Below are 21,966 nucleotides of genomic sequence, written 5' to 3'. Positions count from 1 at the left end.
AGGCAGAGACTGATGCCTTCACTTAGGATGATCGATACAGCTTCCAAGCAGGCCAGAGCCTCCCCCTCCTACTGCAAGATCCTGCTTGGTATCCAGGTTTGGAGGAGAAAACATTGCATTGCTTGATCTCATTATTAAGGTCAGGCTGACCTCACTTTGACATGACTCTGTCTAGCAAGATTTTTGCATTCACTTTTGCATTTATGAGGCACTCTCCCAGATACCATATCACATGAGGAACCCCCCACCACCCTGTCCCTCCATAGCAGGGATGTCCTGTTAGAGAGGCAGTGGGCTTACTATTGGCTGAGTGCTGCTCAGGGAGTCAGAATCTGGGTTCAATCTCAGCTCTGCCATAAGTTGCTGTTCGGCCTTGAGCAGCCCATTCCCTTCTCTGGGCCTTGTTATCTCCATCTGTAAACCAGGATAATACTTCCTATTCTGATGTCTCCCCCATGGGTCATTGTGTAGATGTGATGAGGTCACAGATGTGCTCTTCAGAAGGGACTAGCCTACTTATGGGAGAAGTTACTTGGCTTAGAGGACCCTCCTTTCCTCATTGTGTCCCCAAACCCTGAGGAGAGTATCACAGTTCCCTCTGCACTCTCAACAACCTGAACTCAGGAACGGTCTTTTCTTTCTTCCTTCAGGGCCCACCTGGTTTACCTGGTCCTCCAGGCCCTCCTGGACCACCTGGAGCTGTGGTTAACATCAAGGGAGTAAGTGGGGCAGGGGCGTGGTGGGGACCTCTCTGGGGGAGCTGGCAAGGAGCCCAGACTGGCCTGAGCTGGAGTCAGATGTCCTGATGGCCTCACTTCTCTTGTTTTCACTTCCCACAGGCTGTCTTTCCAATACCAGCCCGGCCACACTGCAAAACACCAGTAAGTAGCATCTATTCACTGCCTCAAAGAGCAGGCTTTCATATAGAAAGCAACTCAGAGAAGGTGATCAGTCCTAGTCTTGAGCTCCTTCTATCCATTAGTGTTCTCTTTGATGTCTTCTATCACCTACATAGAGACCCTTAAATGACTATAAGCTTCTAGATAACAGACTGTGGCCATGAAGCATTCTGGATCCTCTAAGGTTGCATGTGTTGTCAGTGTTTTTTTAACACAGTCAAAGAAGCAGTGCTTTGTTATTGTAACCTCATTAGCTTTGTGCTTGGAGCAGTATAGTAAGCGGGAAAATGGGCTCCTTAAAACTATAGATAAGAAGAAAAAGCAATTCCAGCCAGTGCTTTTTGCTTTGGGAGTTTGGGACTAACTTTTGCTGTCCTTTCCCAGTTGTACTGCAAAGTGCAGAACCCTGCAAGGCAGGAATTCTCACTCCCCTTTTGTAATGCGGGAATGGACTGTGACTCAGACTAGCTCGCTGACTTGTCCAAGGTAAAAGGGCTGACGGAGCTGGAACCATCACCCAAGTCCCCTTACCACCAGGCAGCAGGTACAGGCACTGGGCCCCGAGAGGCCAGGCATGTGCACAGTCGCCCATCCAGTCAGTGGCACCATCCCTGAGGCCTCACATGTGTTGGCAGAGTCCTGGAACCCAGGGAGGGTGGGCCTCTCCCTGTACACGGACATTCTCTCATACAGCCAACAAATACTTACTGGGTACTTACTGAGTGCCAGGTACTTTGCTAGGCCCTGGGACACTGGGGAGAACTAGACAGGCGTGGCCTCTGTTCTCAGGACTTTGCAAATTACAATTTAGAAAGATTTCTTGAAGTGGACTCATAATTGATGCCTGTTGGGTGTAGTGATGCGGCTTGGGTCTAGGGTTTCCAGTGATGCCACGTGGCTGAGTGTTTGCCTAGATGCTGTCCCTGTCTGAACACTGAGTCGCCCAAGTCTGCAACCCAGGGTCCAGAAACAGAGGAAAGGACCCGCCTATGTAAGGTGACCGAGGGGTCTGCTGGTTCCCAGATCCACATGAGGACAGAGGCAACCCAGGTCATGCGTACTGCAGTGGCCTGCAGGGGAACATAAGACACAAGTGCTAGAGGGACCCTTCTGAGAGACGGCTGTATCTCACCTCCTCCTCACGTGGGAGGGGAGACTGCAGCCCAGAGGCAAAGGGCTGGCTGCTGGCTCTGCCATGGCTTAGTACCCGAAGCCCTGCCCCACTAATATGATTTCGGGCTTCCAGTAGGCCCACCCTGGGACGTCACTTGACAAATATCTGTCGTAAAAATGTTGCTGTACTTACTGCAACCTGCACCGGGACCCTTTGTAGTAACCTGGTCCTTTGGGGGCCATGAGTTTACTTAAAGAAGCCAAAGATGAGCTCAGACCATTTTTGATGAGCTTCTGATTTCACGTTGCCCGGCTGGATACCGAGGGGCTGGGGCATGGGGATCTCTTGACCAGCTCTCAAAATGGACAAGAAAAAGAAATGCTTCCCCTGACAAGTAGCATGTCACATGCCCCTTCCAATTTCAGCCCCTGTCTGACACAACAATTTACAGCTCACACCTGGAGTGGATGGACTTTGTTAGCAGAGCTGCAGGACATCAGCTTGACACTGCAGCCATCACACTTACCTTAGAAATGTCTTCCCTGGAAGATTCCCTTCCCCTCACCCCTCCCGGTGACCCCTAAGCAGCTTATGAGCCTCCACTCAAAAGCATAGAGTACCCTGGTGCCAGAGGGATCATTTTGATCCCATGTCAGCTGGAAATGGGTGAAGGTGAGCTACTAAAAGCAGGGACACAGGAAGCTCTGTTTTAATAGATGAAGAAACACAGGGAAGGAATATTATCTAGAATAGTTTGGACTCCAGATCCCTGGCACTTGATGGGGAGTCCAGAAGAGCCCTCCTGACCTAATGAGAACCCCTTTGTTAATCACCACTGTCCCCAGCTCCTGTTGGTTAGGCCCATCCTTAACTACATACAGTAGCAGAGCTAACGGCTGGCCCAGCTTCGCAGCCGGGCACATCATGTGTTCAAACGCTTGACCCCTCACATGAACAATCCTAATTGATAAGAAAGAAGGCCCAGAATGCTCACAGTTGGTCAAACAGCACTGCCACAGTTTGTTGACTTAAAGTTTTGGACTTTCCCTCTGGTCTCACCCCAGCCCAGCTACGTGATGGGCCCCAGCTGAAGGCCTAGGATGCCTGTGTACTGGGAGCTGCTGGGGGGCTCAGGGCTTCGGGGGCTTCAGAGCCAAAGTCAGGCCTGACTCCATGTCCTTGCCCCTCCTGTCACATACCGCCCCCCCCCCGGACAGGCGACAGTGGTTACATGTGCATGCAAACACCAGGACAGGGTTTGCAGCGAATGACCTTGCTTTTCTCTTTCCCCAGCTTGGTACCACTCATCCTGGGAATTCAGAGCTCATCACCTTTCATGGTACACACTCCATGTTCATCTTATGTTTCTCTGGGACATTTCTGGGACCTGTGTAGCTCTGCAGAAGGTGGTTTCCATCTGTCCAGTGCTAAGCACAAACCAGGTGGCCAGGAGGACCAGACCGCGTGTGGTGGGAGTGGGGGTCACTGAGCCAAGGCTGTGGGACTGGATGTCTCTCTTTGCTTTTGTCACCCGTCTGTCTTGGCTGAGCCTCCTAGCTAGCAGGAAGCATGCCGTATGTCTATTCATTTGTTACTTTGTTCATAAAGCATCCATTGACACCATCCCCCTGCCTGATGCTCTCCCAAGCACTGGGCTGAGGCAGATGATTCCCGTGCTGGTCCTGCCATCCAGGCCCTTCGACTGTTAGGTGAAACTATTTTTAAAAATCATTATAATATAATGTACCAAAAGCTAATACAGGGAAGGGCCATGGGAGCTCAGGAGACCTTTGCTTCAAAGCGCTCTTGGACCAGCAGCCATCCGCATCTCCTGGAAGCTTGTTAGAAATGCAGAATCTCAGGTGCCCCACACCCAGCAGACCTGCTAAATCAGAACCTGCATTGAACAAGTTCCCCTCTGAGGTGCATACGTGAGAAAGTGCGAGAAGTGCTGGCTCTGAGTGTTTGATTAGTGAATGTCAGCATGTTCTTGGCTTGTAGGAGCTTATCTACCCCACATCAGAGGGGCACAGGCCAGGAGACAGGAGCCTGCAGGGGAGCAGTCACTCTAGTGCCCTGTCTCCACACACCATCACACCATTTGTCCCCACTTTTGATTGAGAAGTCTGAACAGTTACAGTTTAAACAGGGGAAGGTCTACTTTTGTCAATACTGACCTCCGGCTTGGCCCCATCACCCTAGGCCCACCATGGTGTCTTCCATGTAATGGTATCTGGCCCCACAGTTTCTCTGTCACTTTTGGTACAGTGTCCAGGCTGTTTTCACATGTTATGCTCAGATCCAATTCAAGGCTCTCCCTTCCTTCTGATGCAAGGTGGGCCCTGGGGGAGAGGGAGTGGAGCTGGATGTGGAGGTACAGCTGGCTTTGCTTTCTCAGGTCCTCAGGGGGCCCCTTCCCTGCAGAAGCCCTCTGTAGGAAGGGAGGGAGCAGATCTTCCTGGACGTGGCAGCCCTTGGTGAGCCTGCTGCCCTCCCACCTATTTGTGGGTTGTTATTTCTGCTCCCTCAGGTGGGCAGCCAGTCAGTGGTGATGAGCTCAGTGTCCTGTTCTCGTCGGTGGGTGGAGGCCCTGTGGCCCCCTGTCACTCCTGTCTCAGGCAGCTCCCAGCATCAGGGAGGCCTTGACAGGTACTATCTGCTGCTGACCCCCAGCTGGTGGTGCCATGCCTCTGATTCTCACATTCTTTCCCCGCCACCCCACAATGCTGGGGAAGCCTGAGCCCCCAGACCTCATCTGTGCCATGTGCCCCCATCTGTAGGTTCATCAGCATTGGCCTCTCACCTCTTGGAAACCAGAAATTCAAACATCTAATGCCCCCACCCCATCCCACCCATCTGTCAAGGTGGAAAGTAGATCACTTCCTTTCCCAGAGGGGAATGCTGAGCTCCCAGCGGTTCCCTCCATGGCCAGAGAGGGTGGCTATAACCAGTTCTGCAGAAACAGAGCTGGTCACAAGTCCTGTGGGGCAGTGGGCAGTTGCACACTGGCATTCTTACAACATTAAGTGGAATGCTTATCACCTTCAGCTGTCCTCCATGGGCACTCCCGGGAGATTCCTCCCCTCCCCTTACACTACCATGCTGCACAGGTGTAGATGAGATGGGACTGGACGCTTGACGTGCTGGTGAGCCTCAAGCTGTGTGTGAAGCTGTCCAGGAGAGAGTTAGTTGTACTCTCTGCTGGGATCCCAGAATACACGGCTGGTACCTTAAGGATACCACTTATTCCGTCCTCCCTCCTGTTACCCTTTGCTGCTTCTGTCTCCTCAAGGAGGCCGAACTTGTCAAGGTCAGGAACTGTGTCTGATGCACCTACCTCTGTCTTCCCATCATTTAGCAAAGGATTGTATACCCTCAATAGGCCTTTGTTTGTTGAGTGGCCTTTGCTAAAGAGGCTCAGTTTGAAAACATGTCTCAAAAATATTTTCTGTAGAATGAAGGTGATTTTCCACTACCTTTTTTAAAAATGTGTGTGTTTTTGGTGGCAGGTGTTAAAGGAGAGAAAGGATCTTGGGGTCTTCCTGGCTCAAAAGGAGAAAAAGGCGACCAGGGGGCCCAGGGACCACCAGGTATTCCAATTTTTGCTCTGGATCTTGCCTTTGAGATTGGTTCCTGAGAAATCCAACTGAGCCAGAAAGTAAGACTATTTACATTACCACCCTGACTACAGGCTCCGCGGAATTCTAGAGAGACCCAGTCATGGGTGACCGGGGTCCAAGATAGACCATCATTAAGAGAGACCAGAAGTTCCAACATGCCTGCTTCATATGCACAATGAGGCCCAAAGAGGGTCAGGGACATGCCCAGGATCCCACAGTGACTGGGTTGCAAGGCCCAGACTAGCATTTATTTCTGCCTCTAAGCCCAGTGTCCACTCCGGTGGCTAAGGCAATGAGGGGTCACCTCCACTAGGAAGTAATCATGGCTGCCAATTGGGAGACTTATTTTTTAATTTCTGAGATTATTATTTTTTTTTACAAAATGAATTTTACATGAATTTTACAAAACATTTCTTTTTCAGGCCCTCCAGTGGATCCAGCTTACCTGAGACATATTCTGAGCAGCCTGAAGGTAAGTATTTTTCTACCAAACATTTGGCCAAGTTCTTGAGCATATGTCAGGGACTGGCTGATCCTACTCTTACTGATTGTTCTGTGCTTCCAGGGGGAGAATGGAGACCGGGGGATCAAGGGAGGAAAAGGAGACTCCTACAGTGACTTCTCTGAATCAGGGCCTCCAGGCCCGCCAGGAAGTCCAGGCCTGGTTGTGAGTAGTGGGCCCTCTGTGGTGTCTTCCTCCATGAGTCACACCTTTCCCTGAAGCCCCCCTGTCAAGGGTCAGTCACAGCACCACAAGCTGGAGGCAGGAGTGTGTCGGCCCCTCTCCCCATACTAACTTACCAGTGGGGGCCCACGGAGGAAAGATTGCTGGCCAAGGCCATACGCGTTCAGGTAACTCCCAGGTTGCCAACCACACAGCCTCACCCATGCCAATGATGGAAAATTCACACAGCACAGAGTTATCAATGTTGAACACATTGGATAATGGAGGCAGAATGGAAAGAAAGGGAGATATTTTTAGAAGGGCTATTTGATTCTTCTGAAATTTCACTGAAGAAGGACGCCTAGATAGGCTTGGTCTTTTAGGATGACAAGTATCTCCAAGTCACATAAGAAATTCAAGCTATGCCTCCAATGAGATTGTGAGCAGATCATGACCCTCAGGGATCAGAGTTCACCATGAGGGTAGAGCCGGCAAAGCCATGAGACCAGGGTTCTGCTTCCAGCTCTGCTGCTGATGTGCTGTGAGACCCTGTCCTCTCTCTAGGCCTCAGTTTCTTCATCTGTGAAATGTGAAGTCTGGGTCCTTCTCACCCTGGAGCTCTCTGGGGTTCCCTGTAGCGTCATTTAACATAGTGCCTTGGCTGCTGCTGTTTGGATCTTATGCCTCCTGAGCTATGCCCAGGATTGAGGATAATGATAATGATAGCTTGTATCTATTACCTTCATACAAATGACCTCATAAAAAGAGTAGGTGGGACTCCTAGTACTGATGATGCTTTCTCTCCACTGTTGCCCTTCTCTCTACCGTGCCCTTGCCTTGACAGGGCCAGAAAGGGGCAACTGTCGTCGGGCCCCAGGGACCTCCGGGTGCTCCTGGCCTGCCTGGGCCGCCTGGCTTTGGAAGACCTGGCTCCCCTGGGCCGCCAGGACCCCCAGGGCCACCAGGACCTCCAGCTATCCTAGGAGCAGGTTAGTACTGTGGGTGGTGCCCTCATTTAGGCTGACCCTGTTGTTGTGCTCAAGGTCACACCATATCTGGGAGGCGTGTCAGAACCACACTGTTTGATAGAGGGCTGTTTCCTGGTTGGAGTTTCTTTCTTTTCTCATTTAAAACTGAGATATAATTCATATGCCATAAAATTCATCCGCTTAAAATGTATGATTCAGTGGTTTTTATATATTCCCAAGGCTGTGCAGCCATCTCCTCTCTCTAATTCCAGAACATTTCATCACCTCAAAAGGAAAATTTCATCACCTCAAAAAGAAACCTTAAACCAATTAGTAGTCACTACTCTTTCTCTCCCTCCCCGCCAGACCATGGCAACCAGTGACCTACTTTCTGTGTCTATAGATTTGCCTATTCTGGACATTTTGTAGAAATGGAATCATATAATATGTGGCCTTTCATGACTGGCTTCTTTCACTTAGCATAATGTTTTCAAAGATCATCCATGCATGTGTCATGACTTCATTCTTTTTATAGTCACGTTATATTTCATTATGTGGCCTCATACTCCATTTTGTTTATCCATTCATAAACTGATGAACATTGGGTTGCTTCTACTCTTTGGCTATTATGAATAATGCTGCTCTGAACACTTTTGTTCAAGTTTTTGTGTGAATACATGGCTTCTTGGGTATATACCTAGGAGTGGAATTGATGGGTAAAATTTGGTTACCCTATGTTTAACTCTCTGAGGAACAACCGAACTGTTTTCCAAAGTGGCTGCACTATTTTGCATTCCCACCAGCAATGTACAGAGGTTCCAAGTTCCCCTTATTTTCCCCAACACTTGTTATTATTATAATATCTATTTTATTGTTACATCTCCTTTAGTCTAGTCATCATTCATTCATGTGAAGTGATATCTTATGGTGGTTTGATTGCATTTCCCTAAAGACTAATCATGTTCCCTAAAGACTCTGCTTGTGTGAGTGGAATGTGCTGGGCTACTCTCTTGCTGCCTGGGCCTTAGGGGACTTGAGGACCAGCATTGATTCTATCTTTCTATGTAAAAACCTCTTCACTCCTTGGTACCTCACTTCCTCACATGAAAAAGAGGTATAATAGAAGAAAAAAAATCTCTGTTTATTGAACATTCATCAAGTGTCAGCTGCTCTGCTAGTCACTCTACTACATTATTTTATTGAATTATCAGAAAGCTCTTCAAGGAAAGTATTACTATCCCCATTTTACAGATGAGGGAAGCAAGACCAAGAGATGTTTAGGAAACTTTCCAAGGTCACACAGCTAAGGAGTGGCACCAACAGGATTAGGACCCAGCTCTGAGTTCTTCCCACTATGCCCATAGTGCAAAATACTAATAGCAGCAATACCGGCATGAATGCATCATTGTTCGTTGTCTGAATTGTCATGAGCCAGGTGTAGTGGGTGCATACCTGAGAAGAGCCCTCCAGTGTCTAAGGCCTCAGGGAGAACTTACACAGGGGGTGGCTTTGCGACTGAGACTTTGACTTAGTCTTGAATCTTTGGCTACAAGTGACAGAAGCATAACTGAAATTAGCTCAAGCAAAAAGGGAATTTTATTGGATTATAAAGGAGGAGGTGAATAATAAATTTGTGGGAGGGGCAGACATGCAGTGGGACCTCAGGTACAGGCAGAACCAGGACTCAACCCCTTCTGGGCATCTCCAGCCATCTCTTGTCTCAGCTTCTCTCTGTATGCCAGCTTCCTGCTGCTCACCACAGACCACATCCTCTGAAAACCAAGAACTTCCACTGTCAGCTAGAAATCTTGGCCTACTTTCTTGGTTTTAGTTTGAAAAATCTGGGGTGGGAAGATCCTAGGGAAGGATTCTGATTGACCTGTCTTGGGCCAGATCCCAACCTTGGGCCAGTCTCCTGCAGCCAGGAGGTGGGATCACATGAGTACACGGCAGCTCCTTCTGGACCCCATATGGTCCAGAAATGAAGGGAAAGATCTGAGGAGAAGGTGAGAATACTCATCTTCCACAGAAGGAAAGTGCTGGGGGATGTAATCATGCAACCTTGAGGGACGCATAGGAATTGCAAGAGGTGGAGGGACATTACAGTGAGGACAGGAGGTAGAGACTCTGCTCTCCATAGTAGGCCTGCACTCCAGGCCCCAGGATGCCTTGTTCCGTGACATAAGGATTGCCCCTCATAGAATATATAGCAGTTCAGTTCACAAAACACGCTCACATCCATTGTCTCATGTAATCTTCATAGCAACCCTGGGAGGAAGATGAAATGGATACTACTATAAAACTCATTTCATGAAGAAAGATGTTGAATCTCAGAGAGATTAAGAAACTTACTTGCTCAAGGTCAAAGATACTAGGAAGAGGCATGGCTGGGGTCCAAATCCAAGTCCTCTGGCCCTCTCTTCACCAGACATTCACCACCTGTGTGTGGCTTCTCAGGTCCTGTGATGGGGTTACACACTTACAAAATCTCATGCAATAATTTTACTGGGACCTGTAAAAAAACCCTCAACTCTGCCAAGGGGTTTGCAGTTTTTGTGGGGGACAGGGAATCAGAGAGGTAGGAGAGCAAAGCACTGGACCTAATAATACTTGTTCGTGTTTGCCTAAAATGAGAGCTTTTCAGTGGGGAGCCATAAACCCCTAGAGAATTCAAGGATGTGCCTCAGGGAACTGTCACCGACTGACATTTTCTGTGGAATTGTGTGGATGTGTGTGCATACACACACATGCATTTTTCTAGGGAAGAGGGTACTAGGACTCTTCAAAAGCTGCAAACCTCAGACTGAATGCTATACAACTTGCAAAGCACATTGCTAGTGTATCTCTTAGTTCTCCCCACAGCTCAGTGGGGAAGAAATGGCTGCTTACATTTCACAGATGGAGGAAACTGAGGTTCAGAGAGCTTGTTGTTTCCCCAAGACCACACAGCTGAGAACCAACAAACAGGGACTTGAGCCCACGTCTCCTGGCGCCAAGGCTCCTGGCATTGTACTGCCTTGCCCTCCTTCTGCCACCAGGCACCTTCTCTTTCTCCTTTTTAGGCTGCTTCCTCTGTTCAGTGGTTCCTGCTTATCTCTTGGATGAAGTAAGTTGTATTAGGACATTTTTGTATGCAATGACAGAAAACTCACTTCAGACTGAATTCTGTTCAAACAACAGAACAAGAGGAATTTAATCACTTACAAAAACTGAAAAAGTCCTAGACATGGGTTCCTCTGGGGCTTCATCACGGATCCCAGCTGCTCCCCAGGCCAGTCGCCGTGGCTAAGTCATGTGCGGGGCCCAGAGCTTGCAAGATGCAGCTGCAGGGCACCTTGCTGCACCGTGAGGGGGCTGTGAAGGCTCTCTTCAGGGCCCAGCTGACCTCCGAGGCATTTTTCTGAGGGTGCTTTTCCGTAACCTCTCTTTTCTTCTTTGTCTTAGCCGTGGCCCTTCCAGGCCCACCCGGCCCTCCAGGACAGCCAGGGCTTCCAGGATCCAGAAACCTGGTCAGTATTATCAGTGTGTACCCATCTTTCTGTTTCAGGTGGGTTTACTGAGAACTTCAGCTGCAGGGTTAAGAGGCTGGCATACCTTTTACGTTGGAGTCAGTCCTCCGTGACAATAGAATTGGTGCAATTCCTCAGAGGGTATTTAGTCTCTCTTCACATGACTAATTCAGTAAAAAATACAGAATGCAAAATCATTTGATTTAAATTCCACCCTTCTAATCCTTAATTGACTGGATTGTAACAAGAACCAATTATCTTTCATGGAAAAACATAAGCACAAGACTGTAAACAATAGTACAGCATGCCCTGTGCTGGTCAGACTTACCCTGGATAATTCAGCCTTCTCTGTTCTGCCAAAGGATGTCTCTCTTGTGCACTGGTTACCCTACCAGTCATTGTAGCAGGATACAGCACACACAGATTATTATCATGTGCAGAGAGACAAACACCTCTTTGTCAGGAGGATGTAGGGTGTCAAGAGTCTTAAGAATGCTTTTTGTTTTTCACTGGATTTTAGTTGGAAAATTCGGCTGCCAAAAGAAAGAACTGTCCAGCAAATGATGGAATTTTGATATTTGGTGCCTTTGGGCAGGGGGTTTCTAAGCCATTTTGATGCACAAAGTCATTATCTTCAAGGCTAGGTGAAAATTAATTTTTTATGAATTTTCTCAGTTGAAATGAAAAACAAAAGGTCTCTTGGATGATATTTCTTTGAGACTTGATGCTTGTCAATAGATTTTTGCAGCTTTTATGTTTGCTGAATGGATGTACCAAAATAGCTGTTGAACCTTTGGCAGTTTTCTAGACAGAGAAATTACAGACCCTCATTTTCTGTCATGTATGTAATATTGCAACTACCCAGCTAGACACACAAAATTCAAGACCTAAATAATTGCACACTTGCCTACGTTTCTTATTCCAAATGCAAACAAATTTGAAACTCTTTAAGGAGCAGCATGAGATAACCCATTTAATGATGTCAGTGCCACGGAGCAGCTCACAAAAGCAGAAGTGGCAAAAGTTACTGATATCTCTGCTAATACCAACACCCAACAAAAGCAATTCTGTTGCCTCTTCAATGCCAGGTTTTTATGGAAGTTTTTAAATGTTTTGTACTCACAGAGTATTATCTCCTTGTTCTATTTATCAGAATTTAGATTGGTGTTCTAAGGTAATTTATGTTTTTTCAAAAGAAAGTCCTTTGGTTATCAGTGAAACTATACATCTCTTTATGACATAATAAGCCTTTTCATTGACTATGAGGGGATGGCTCATATTTGACTTACAAAGAGGTCAGTTTTTCAAATTGTGCCACTACTCTGATAATAACTGCAGTGTTTGGAATTTAAAATTGACAGGTTACAGCATTTAGCCACATGGATGACATGCTGCAGAAGGCGCATTTGGTTATAGAAGGGACATTCATCTACCTGAGGGACAGCACTGAGTTTTTCATTCGTGTCAGAGATGGTTGGAAAAAATTACAGGTAATTCTTGTACTTCCCATAACAAACTGCCTCCAAATACCCTCTGAAAAGAATAATCTACTCATGTACATGCCATTTTTCTGTGCTGAAAATTGGCAGTTTCTAGTTGATGTTTCATTTTAATTTACTGTTTTCCTTAAAGCTGGGAGAACTGATCCCTATTCCAGCTGACAGCCCACCACCCCCTGCACTTTCCAGCAATGTGAGTACATTCCCAGCCTCACTTCCCACGCCTTCATTCATCAGCATTTCCGGCCCCCTTGGCATCCAGCACCTGCTCTGCAAACTCTGGACACCCAGCTCTGCATGGCTTAGTATCTGATGGGAGGCTAGAAATTACCAAGTGCCAACAGAAGGTTCTCACTGTAGAGAGAAGGGAGAACTGGACCTAGATGCTGGAGACGTGCTATTCCCATGTCCTACCTGACTCCTGCCAAGCCAGGGCCTTCCCTTCTCCGCCTCAGTTATTCATCTGTGAAATCATGGTTGGCGTAAGCAATCTAGAAGAACCCTTTAACTTTTGGCATCCTGAAACTTCTTTGTCCAAAAAGAACTTAAGCAACTTATACTGCCCATGTTTTACCCCTTGAGCTACCCTTTGAGGCAGGTCCTATCCCCCACTTGCAGTTGAGGAAGCAGAAGCTCTGAAGAGGTGACCTGCTCTATTAAGTGAATGGGTCAGCTCTAAAAAATGGGTTTTCTGCATCGTGGTTCAGTGCTCTTCCTAAAGACTTGAGAATGTTCCCTCCCTTTCTGAGGGTCTTTTTTTTTTCATTCAAGCATGAGGTGCTTTGCAGTTAAGAGTGGCCCAAACACAGTGACAAACTAAAGTATCTTCTCAAGAAATATGGCACTTGCTCCTCAATGCACTCTGAAGAACAGATTGAATGCACATTCAGGACCATTTGTTTTCCTCTTTTACTAACAGCCGCACCAGCCCCAGCCTCCACTGATGTCTATTTCAAGTGTCAGTTATGAGAAGCCTGCAGTAAGTACAATTCATGCATTTATTCTGCAAATGCCGAATGTGTGTCTCCTGTGTGTGAGACCCTGTGCTTGGTACACAGTTCCTTAAGATGCATGTAGACTAGGGAGAGAGGCGAACAAAAAAATAGCTTATTACAAGTCAGTGTGCAAAGTCGTGTGGGGGAGGCAGACACAGTACTGGGGTGTGAGGCAGGTCAAAGAAGTCTGCCTTCTTTAGACGAGGTGAGCTCTGAACTAAGACCTATAGGACAATTGAGAGCACGAGAGAGCCAGGTGGGGGGAAGAGAATGGGCATTCCAGGCAGAGGGAATATGCAACAGAGGATGGCAAGGGGAAGCGCTGTCCATTTCTGTAATTCCACAGTATTTCAGTCTGGCTGAAGGAGTAGAGTTCAAGGTAGAGAAAGAAGTTAAGTCTGCAGAGGGTAAGACAAGTCATCAAGGGATTGTAAGCCAAACTAAGCACTTTGACTTCTTCCAGTGGACAATGGGGAGCTACTGAAGGGTCTTAAGCAAGAAAAGGGTATATAAGATTGGCATTTCAGAAATGGCCTGGGTTAAAGTGTCTGAATGGATTGGAAGGGACAAGATCAGGGGCCCAGAGATAGGTGGCTGCTGTATTATATGAGCTGGGATCACAGCACTGAACCTGCAGAAAAGTGGGCAGCTTAGAGGGAAATTAAGGAGGCAGGAGTGACAAATGGGGTCCTTGGGTGGCTATGGGACAGTGAGGAACGATGCCCAGGTTTCTGCCTGAGTGGCTGAATGGTGAAAGCTTCCTTTCCAGGGGTCATTTTTGTTGCTGGAATTAGAAACTCTCATTCTATTCCTTCACTAGCGTGAGTGAAGATTTTGTTCAGATAAGTGCCTGTACATCATGGGCTGGGCTTGCAGAGCCCTGTCCCTGCTATTATTCTGCTCCACTATCTCTACAGACCAGTTTCTGCAGGGGTCTTCCTTCCTGCCTCCTCTCCACCCCCCACCTCAACACAGAGACATACTTACCTCTATGAAGCTTGCACGCAGCTTTGGGTTGGCGTGGCACTGATCCTGACTCTGACTCTATGTGATCTTACAGGTGTAAAGTCCAATATTCTCTGACTCGGTTCAGAGTTTTGGAAGAGATTGTCTGAATGGGTCATCTTGGGCCAGTTGGCCCCTGCCAACCTAATGAAAAGTAGCCAAGAGAATGAGCCTGAATGGCCTTTTTAGCCAGTGTTGTGGGGCAGTTTCAAAGAACAAGGCATGGGCTTGGCAGACACAAGAGGCATGTTGCCTGTAGTGCTGCCATTCACCAAGCAGTAGCTCATTTGGGGCACAGTGAATCTGAGGAATCTACAAATCTGAGCAGAGACTACGGGAGGGAATAGGGGATGAAGGCCTGATGCCCTGCAGTGGGTCTGGTCTGGGGAGAGACCTGGGAGTCTTCAGCCGAGCCACAGAAACTGTGATGGGGGTGGCAGGGTCCCCAAGAGAGAGTCTGTACAGTGAAAGCAGATTGGACTGTGAGCAACAACCCAAGGGAACCGAAGGAAGAAACAGCAGGAGGGAACTGAGACGCCATAGCCACCGAGGAGGAGAGGGTGCCCAGCAAGGCAGAAGTCAAGTGTCAAGGCTGCCAAGAGGCCCATCCAAAGAACTAAAAGGTGTCCTTCAAATTTAGAAACTAGGAAAAGCCTTCCTGGAGCATTGAGAATGCCAGGAAGATTCTAGTCGGTTGAAGAAGAAATAAGGGGGTGAGGAAAGAGAAAAAGGCAAATATAAGTAAGCCTTCAAGAAGCTTAGCTATGAAGGGAAGAAGTTAGGGCAGCAGCTAAAGTACTCTTGAAGTAGGAGTTTGTAAATTCTAAAGTCATATGTATTCGGTGTAGAAAACTTGGACAATGCATAAAAAGAATGGAGAAGAAAATAGTAAATCACCTATAATTTTACTAAAACTACAACTGTCCACAAAAATCACCATCTTAACATTTGATTGTTGAAATGTTACCATCTTCACAGACATGTTCATACTCATTATTAAAATGTTCTACCAATTAGAGAAATACAAAGATGAGAGCACAAAAGCTCCCAGTGCTGCCATTCAGAAAAAGCCATCACTCCAGACATTCCTGCTTCCCCTTAAAGGAGGAGAGGTGGGGATGGGGGGAAGGAGAGGCATGGCAGGGAGGCTCTGAACCCCCAGCTGCCGCGTCCCTAGTGTCGCCTAGCACGGGGAAGCCGTCCTCTCACCACTGCCCTTAGGGGTAGCCCCCAGAAGCACACTGGCTGGCGGGTAGTGAGGCCATAGGACCCCTTCTCTCGGGGGCCATAGTTTCCAGATATGTGAGAGAGAGGAAGAAGGGTGGGGGACTGCATGGCCACATGGCAAGGGGATCAGAGGGCTAGGATTTGTAAGTGGGGCTGGAAGTGGTCGTGAGTGGGCAGTGTGCCAAAGCCTCCTCCTCATCCTAAGGGCTGGGAATGTCCAGCATGAAATGCTGCTCCTCAGAGGGCTACAGGGGACCCTCCTCCTGGTCGGGGGTGGAGGTGCCCAACCAGGGGCCTCCATCTAGTCTAGTGATAAAGGCAGAACCAGGGATGAATATAAAGAAACTGGGAGAGGTCTCAAGCTTGGAGTCTATCCTCTTCAGTGTAGGGAAGGCAAGGGATGGGGAAATGGAGAAAATATCCAGTGAAATGCAAGGACTTTGTGTAGTCTGGACATTGCAGTTCCTGGCCAGCCATGCCCAACTGGCTGGACTGTTGATAAGCAGAACGTCAGCATGGTGACACTTGGCACTGGGGACATTCAGATGGGAGACACAATGCAGAGACAGGGAGAGAGGCACTGACCACCTCCTGCCTCACCACATGGGGCTCATTTCTTATCCTTTGGCTTCAGGTATTTTAACACATTTTTCTCTCCTGGAGACTGGGCCCACGGCCTGCCCTAGCCCTCCCCAGCTCTATGCTGATGAGATAAAGTTACTGCTGAAGTGAGATTGTGGACAGAGATGACTTCCTGATTGTGTAATATATTCTACAGGGTACAGCAGAAAGGGCTGGGAGAGAAGGGTGGGTTTGGGGAGAGAACAGACTCTGGAATGACTTTTATCTGGGCTGCTGACCAAGATGGCAGGAATGTGAAGCTAGAATTACTGTATGACCCTTAGTTTCCAAACTAGGCCACCCCAGCAGTCTGAGCAAGTAATGTCTTGACCTTCTCCTTTCAATGCCTCTGGCCCCTCCTGATCAGCCCCAGCCCTACTCAGGAGGTAAAAGAAAGGATGGGAGGCAGATTGCTTGGTGTACCTCTGGGATCCAGAGCCAAAGCTGGCTTAAAACCTCCTGGAAACTGAGCTGGGGCAGACCCAGGGGTCTCCAGCAAATGGCTTGCAGGCTGGCCTCAGATCTCTGAAGTATTTGGTTCTGTTTTGTTTTTCTCATACATGGAAGAACTTTCCACCATTCAGAGCTGTTCAGAGAGCCGACACAGGTTGCTTTGGGAGAGAGACCTGAGCTCTCCTGCACTGCATCTGGGACTGGAATGCCAGTTTCAGGGAGAGGGTGAATAAGATGACCTCTAGCGTGCTTCTACCCCAAGAGGTCTAGGATCCTATTAGGAACGTGGAAGAGTTTGGGGGATTGGAGTTTACTTTTAACTCCTTAACTGCACTGTCTTTTCTCCCACTTTCTTTTTTCAGCTGCACTTGGTTGCTCTGAATGCACCGTTTTCTGGGGACATTCGAGCTGATTTTCAGTGCTTCCAGCAGGCCAGGGCTGCAGGACTGTTGTCCACTTACCGAGCATTCTTATCCTCGCATTTGCAAGATCTTTCCACAATTGTGAGGAAAGCAGAGAGATACAGCCTTCCAATAGTGAACCTCAAGGTAAAAATAAATATGGTTCCCATTGCCTCCCAAGGCCTTGGTCTCCACAGAGACTGTAAGTAGTTGCCATTTGCTGACATCATCAGAAATATACTGGTTCAAGGCCCAGCCTGTCCCTGATTAGCTGTGTGGATTTGGGTGGGTCACTTTGCTTCTCTGGACCTCAGTTTCCTTACATTTACAGTGGCCCTTCCTGTTTGGATGGTATGACTCTTGGAGCAGACAGGCAGAAGGAAAAATTATAACCTCTTTTGTTGATATAGCTTTTTAAATGTTTACAAAATATTTTGTATCCATTATCTTAATAGATATTTTCAATAAAAGTGGGACTTATTATTTTCTCAGTTTGTCTCAGATGAGAAAACTGAGGCTTAGAGGGAGAAAAGAATTTGCTTGAAGTCACTACAAAATGAGAATTAGTTTCCTCGACTCCCACATCAGGGGTTCTCGGTCCACCTGAGGATGCCTTCTACTGGGCACTGACCAAGTGGCACCAGAGAACAGCGGGCGAGCGCCGGTCCCAGAGCAGGGCCACTTTGTCCCGCACCTGGTCCACTGTGCTCAGCACGTCTAAGTGCCCAGCCTGGCAGATATTTTTCTGTCCCCCACTCACTGACAAGACAGGGCCTCCTCATAGACCCTTCAGTGATACGATGCCAGTGGCCAAGTCTCCTACAGAGAGACAGCTCTGTAGCTGCTCACACGTCCTGGATCCTGCCCTCTCACGGAATCTCCAAGGCACCTTGAGACCCTTTGGTCCCTGTGACTCCAGGACTCCAGTGTGAACCTTGAAGTTCCAACCTGACCACAGACCTGGCACTTTCCATCTCCTCTCCCAAGGTTCTGTCCCACCATATTTACTCACTCAAATTGTTTGTATTCTTAGAATGTGCTCCTTGAGGAAAAGGAATAGGAGATTCAGCTCCGTGTCACCCACAATGTAAACAGCACAAGGCCTGTCACAAATTTAAAGCTCAGTATATATGAAAAAGTTTTCAGAATAACTAATAAAGACCTAAAACATACTTTTGATGGGGAGGAGCCTTTATACACATGTAATAAAAGAAATTACCTCAAGAAATAAGACTGTAAAATCAAAAGCATTCAAGGGTAGTTAATAAAATCAAACCACAAATATCTGCTGAGCTCCCACTCTGTCCAGGCTCAGGGATTGGGGCCGGTGCTGTGGTTTGAGGTGGCATCTGGACCTTGAAGAATGAATAAGGCCATTTGCAGGCCAATGGTATAATGACTCTAATGTGGCATTTTTGTCTCCACAGGGCCAAGTACTTTTTAATAATTGGGACTCAATTTTTTCTGGCCATGGAGGTCAGTTCAATTCACATGTTCCAATATACTCCTTTGATGGCCGAGACGTAATGACAGATCCTTCTTGGTGAGTGGGGGTGGAAGCCCTGGAAGTAAATAGTATGATAAATAGTTTTAGGAGGCATGGGATGCTTTTACCAGTTGCCCCTCTGGGATGTTGCCAGCAGAAAACCTCAGTGCAGCAGCTGAAGGCCCTGGGACCTTAACATGAGTGCAGTTCCTTAGCATGGGACCTTGGGCAAGGTAGGTCCACTCTCTGAGCCTCAGCTGCCTTATATCCATACCATAGGGCTCTTGTGAGAATAAAATTGTGGGTATGAGAACATCCAGCATGCAGTAGACACTTCATAAGGGGAGGGAAGGCTGTTCTTGGTGATCTTTTTAACCCTGTGCTCTGAGCTCTGCCATTATTCTCTGAAAACTAAATACTATTAAGAATAGAAAAATTCAGCAAACCTTTCCGCAGTGTCTACTCTATGCCAGGCCTGATGGCAGGCCAGGAAGGCAGAGTGATAAACCTACACAGCCCCTGTGCTTACAACACTCACAGTCTACAGAGGAAGACAGGCAGACTGGCTATGGTTTGACAGAATATTATAGTTATAAAATGGAGAAACAGATAAAGTGACAGGAGCACAGAGGAAATACTCATGCTTCGGTTGTTGAGAATCAATAAGGCTTCTTGTAATGGACTTTGAAATGTGAGAAGGAATCACTGGTTTGAAAATGATAGAGAGGCCCTTCCAGACTAAGGAACCTCATGAACAAAGGCTCAGATTCACCAGGGCAGAGAGTGCAATTCGGAAACAAGTACGAGCTGGATATGGTTGGAATAGAGCATGTCCAGCTGGCTGGACAGGGCAAGGAGAATAGAGAGGAGATGTGGAGTCAGACCTTGGAGGGCTCAGGAGTTTGACTTGATGCCCTAGATTTATGTCAGTTTGTTCACAGATGCCACAAAGAAGTGACATTTCAAAAAGTAATGACAGAATTCCTTTTTTAGGCCCCAGAAGGTCGTTTGGCATGGCTCCAGCATCCATGGAGTGCGGCTGGTGGATAAGTACTGTGAGGCGTGGCGAACCGCCGACATGACAGTCACAGGATTGGCCTCCCCACTGAGCACAGGGAAGATTCTGGACCAGAAAGCATATAGCTGTGCTAATAGGCTAGTTGTTCTGTGTATCGAAAACAGTTTCATGACAGACGCTAGGAAGTAATGACCTGATGAGTGTTAAAGAGTTTTCCAGTTTTTCTTATGTGAAGAGTTGACACTGAAATCTAAAATGTTTAAATGTTGTAAATATTATTTTTTTTATTACATATTCGTCACAACAGCAACCAAAGAAAACATACCTCAATACACTCAAAACTGAAGACATAAAGGACTCAGATCAAAGATAAAATCTGATCCATTTATTGGTGCTAGATTCTGCAGGAACCCCCACGCAGTGTGAACACGTCCCGGCATGGTTAAGAGCAAGTTGAAAACAGAGGCCTTGGCGTTCTGCCCACTGCATCCTTCAGAAAGTACTTTCCTCCTTTTAGCCATTGTTGAGTGTAAGATGTCCTTCATGTTTTCTTACGAAGTCAGTGTTTAGAAATGTTACCGCTTTCTAAGTTATGTGCAGACCAAATGCTTTGTTCTTTAATATACATCCATCATTTGCAACTGCTGTTCATACAGAGAAACAACTGCTCAAATGATCCTATTTGTATTTCATGATATTACCAGACTTTAATGTTTTTTTCCTAAACTATTATTGCCATCATGCTTTAGGAGTTTTATATTTTTACACAATCATATTTTAGTATGGCATCTGTTTATGTAACTCTGACTTGCTGGAAAAGTTTAAACTCCAAATTATCTGAAACTAGAAAAAAATAGCACATAATTACTACCTTTCTCTTGGTGGCCCTTCCCTGCACCCCCTCCGGATTTTATGACTTCCATTTGGCAACTCCCAAATTATAACTACAATTGAACAGACAGGTTCACAAGGACGAATTTTCTGAGACACATTTATCTTCATGCTGTGTACTTTGATTTTTTTCCATTGTAAGTGAACATAAAAACCATCTTTTCCAGGCGCTTTCTTCTGTTTGACTTTTTCCCCTAGTTCCTTTATTCTCCAGCGTCCATGTGGAAGTGGCCCTGGGGCGGGCTGGCTGACCCTGCTTGTGTTGCCTCAGGAAATGATCTGAAAACAGGAAGATTTTCCCATCATGCTCACCTGCTCCTGCCTATTGGTGCCACATGGTGGGGGCAGCATGGGGTGGGCAAAGAACCCGAGCCTGTAACACAGGATGAACTGTGAATGTCTCAACACATGACTTTGGACAAGTCTGGCTTTTTCCCTCCAGAGGTTGAGATAAAATAAGCATAATATCAGCTCCCACTTATTAAACATCACAATTATTAAAAGTCCCATTTACCTTTCGTAATAACCTGCAAGGTAGGTGTTTTTATCTCTACTTTACCAATGAGAAAAAAAAGGTTGAGAAGTCACTTGTTCCAGGTCAACAGCTGTTGAGTGTTGGGGCTGGCTTCAGGCTCAGGGTCGGCCCTACTGCAGTGCCCAGGATCTTTTCAAGGAACTGCTGCACGAGGCTGCCTATCTGCTCCCTCCCAGTTCCGAGTCTGCGGCTCTCCAGCTCTTGGCTTGACCCTGCAAGAGGAACAGAATCACCAGGCAAGGGCATGCCGGGATATTTCCTCCCATTCACCGGGCTGGCCCAGAAACTTGGCAGAAGGAATCCACCCTAACAATCCCTGATGTAGGACGGAAATGGAGGACAGCAAAAAAAAGCAGACAGCCCAGAACCTCCACTTAGGGCTTCCTAAGTGGAAGAGCAGTGAGGCTGTCTCTAATGAGTCATGGAGTGAAGACAGTTACAGACAGGCTGGGAAGCCCCAGAGCTGGATTGCAGAGGACCAGCTCACCCACCGAAGGCCTGGGGTGGGGGATGCCTAGCATGGACAGGAACTGAGGGAGGAGGAGGCAGAAGATCCTGAGGTCATGAAGTGCAAATGCCATCCATTTCAGTCGAAGCCTGAGTGGCCCTGGGTCACAGAAGGGGTGGGCTGGCGTGGGGTGGGAGTCAGAGTCAAAAGGAGGAGAGACCCTTTTGCTGCCCCAGGAAGAGTGGGGATTGAAGTTTCTGACCTAGTTTCTCAGTCGTCTTTGTGCACCAGAGGACAGCACGAACAATCAGCCCTCTCTGAAGAGGCCCTGAATCAACCCAGCCCTGTTTATACTCTAAGAACCAGTAGTCAGAATCCTGGGGTGGGTATTCAAGACACTTCACTGAACATCAGCTTTCCTGCCACTTGCCAATGGCCACCAGCCTGGTGTCCTCATGGTCACTTAAGTGAGCTGCATAGGCCACTCTGCCAGGCTGCTGTTCATGCCCTGCCCTGTCTTAGGAAGGCCTAACCACTTTAGGTCTAGTCCCCTCCCCTTGCTGATAGCCAACACAGACCCTGCTTCATCTGTGACATCCCCCAGTGCCCCAAG

The 21,966-nt window shown here is 47.5% G+C and overlaps 1 protein-coding gene across 2 annotated transcripts in view; it reads left to right on the top strand.

Annotated features, from left to right (window-relative positions):
• Nucleotides 1–20,538, top strand: part of COL15A1 (collagen type XV alpha 1 chain) — a 98,249-nt gene extending 77,711 nt beyond the window's left edge. For both annotated transcript variants that reach the window (XM_017659747.3, XM_017659748.3), the window contains 14 exons: nt 651–719; nt 840–881; nt 3,307–3,352; nt 5,523–5,603; nt 6,056–6,105; nt 6,199–6,300; nt 7,142–7,286; nt 10,710–10,774; nt 12,136–12,264; nt 12,407–12,466; nt 13,193–13,252; nt 16,937–17,122; nt 18,403–18,518; nt 19,455–20,538. In XM_017659747.3, coding sequence (XP_017515236.2) covers nt 651–719; nt 840–881; nt 3,307–3,352; nt 5,523–5,603; nt 6,056–6,105; nt 6,199–6,300; nt 7,142–7,286; nt 10,710–10,774; nt 12,136–12,264; nt 12,407–12,466; nt 13,193–13,252; nt 16,937–17,122; nt 18,403–18,518; nt 19,455–19,668 — 1,365 coding nt within the window. In that variant the 3' untranslated portion in view covers nt 19,669–20,538. The remainder of the gene's footprint in view (nt 1–650; nt 720–839; nt 882–3,306; nt 3,353–5,522; nt 5,604–6,055; nt 6,106–6,198; nt 6,301–7,141; nt 7,287–10,709; nt 10,775–12,135; nt 12,265–12,406; nt 12,467–13,192; nt 13,253–16,936; nt 17,123–18,402; nt 18,519–19,454) is intronic.
• The last annotated feature ends 1,428 nt before the right edge of the window (nt 20,539–21,966 follow it).

Source organism: Manis javanica, chromosome 2 (genome assembly GCF_040802235.1).
Source record: "Manis javanica isolate MJ-LG chromosome 2, MJ_LKY, whole genome shotgun sequence".
In the NCBI taxonomy this organism is placed as follows: Eukaryota; Metazoa; Chordata; class Mammalia; order Pholidota; family Manidae; genus Manis; species Manis javanica.
The sequence above is the reverse complement of the archived record's forward strand: the minus strand, read 5'-3'. Positions and strand labels throughout refer to the sequence as shown.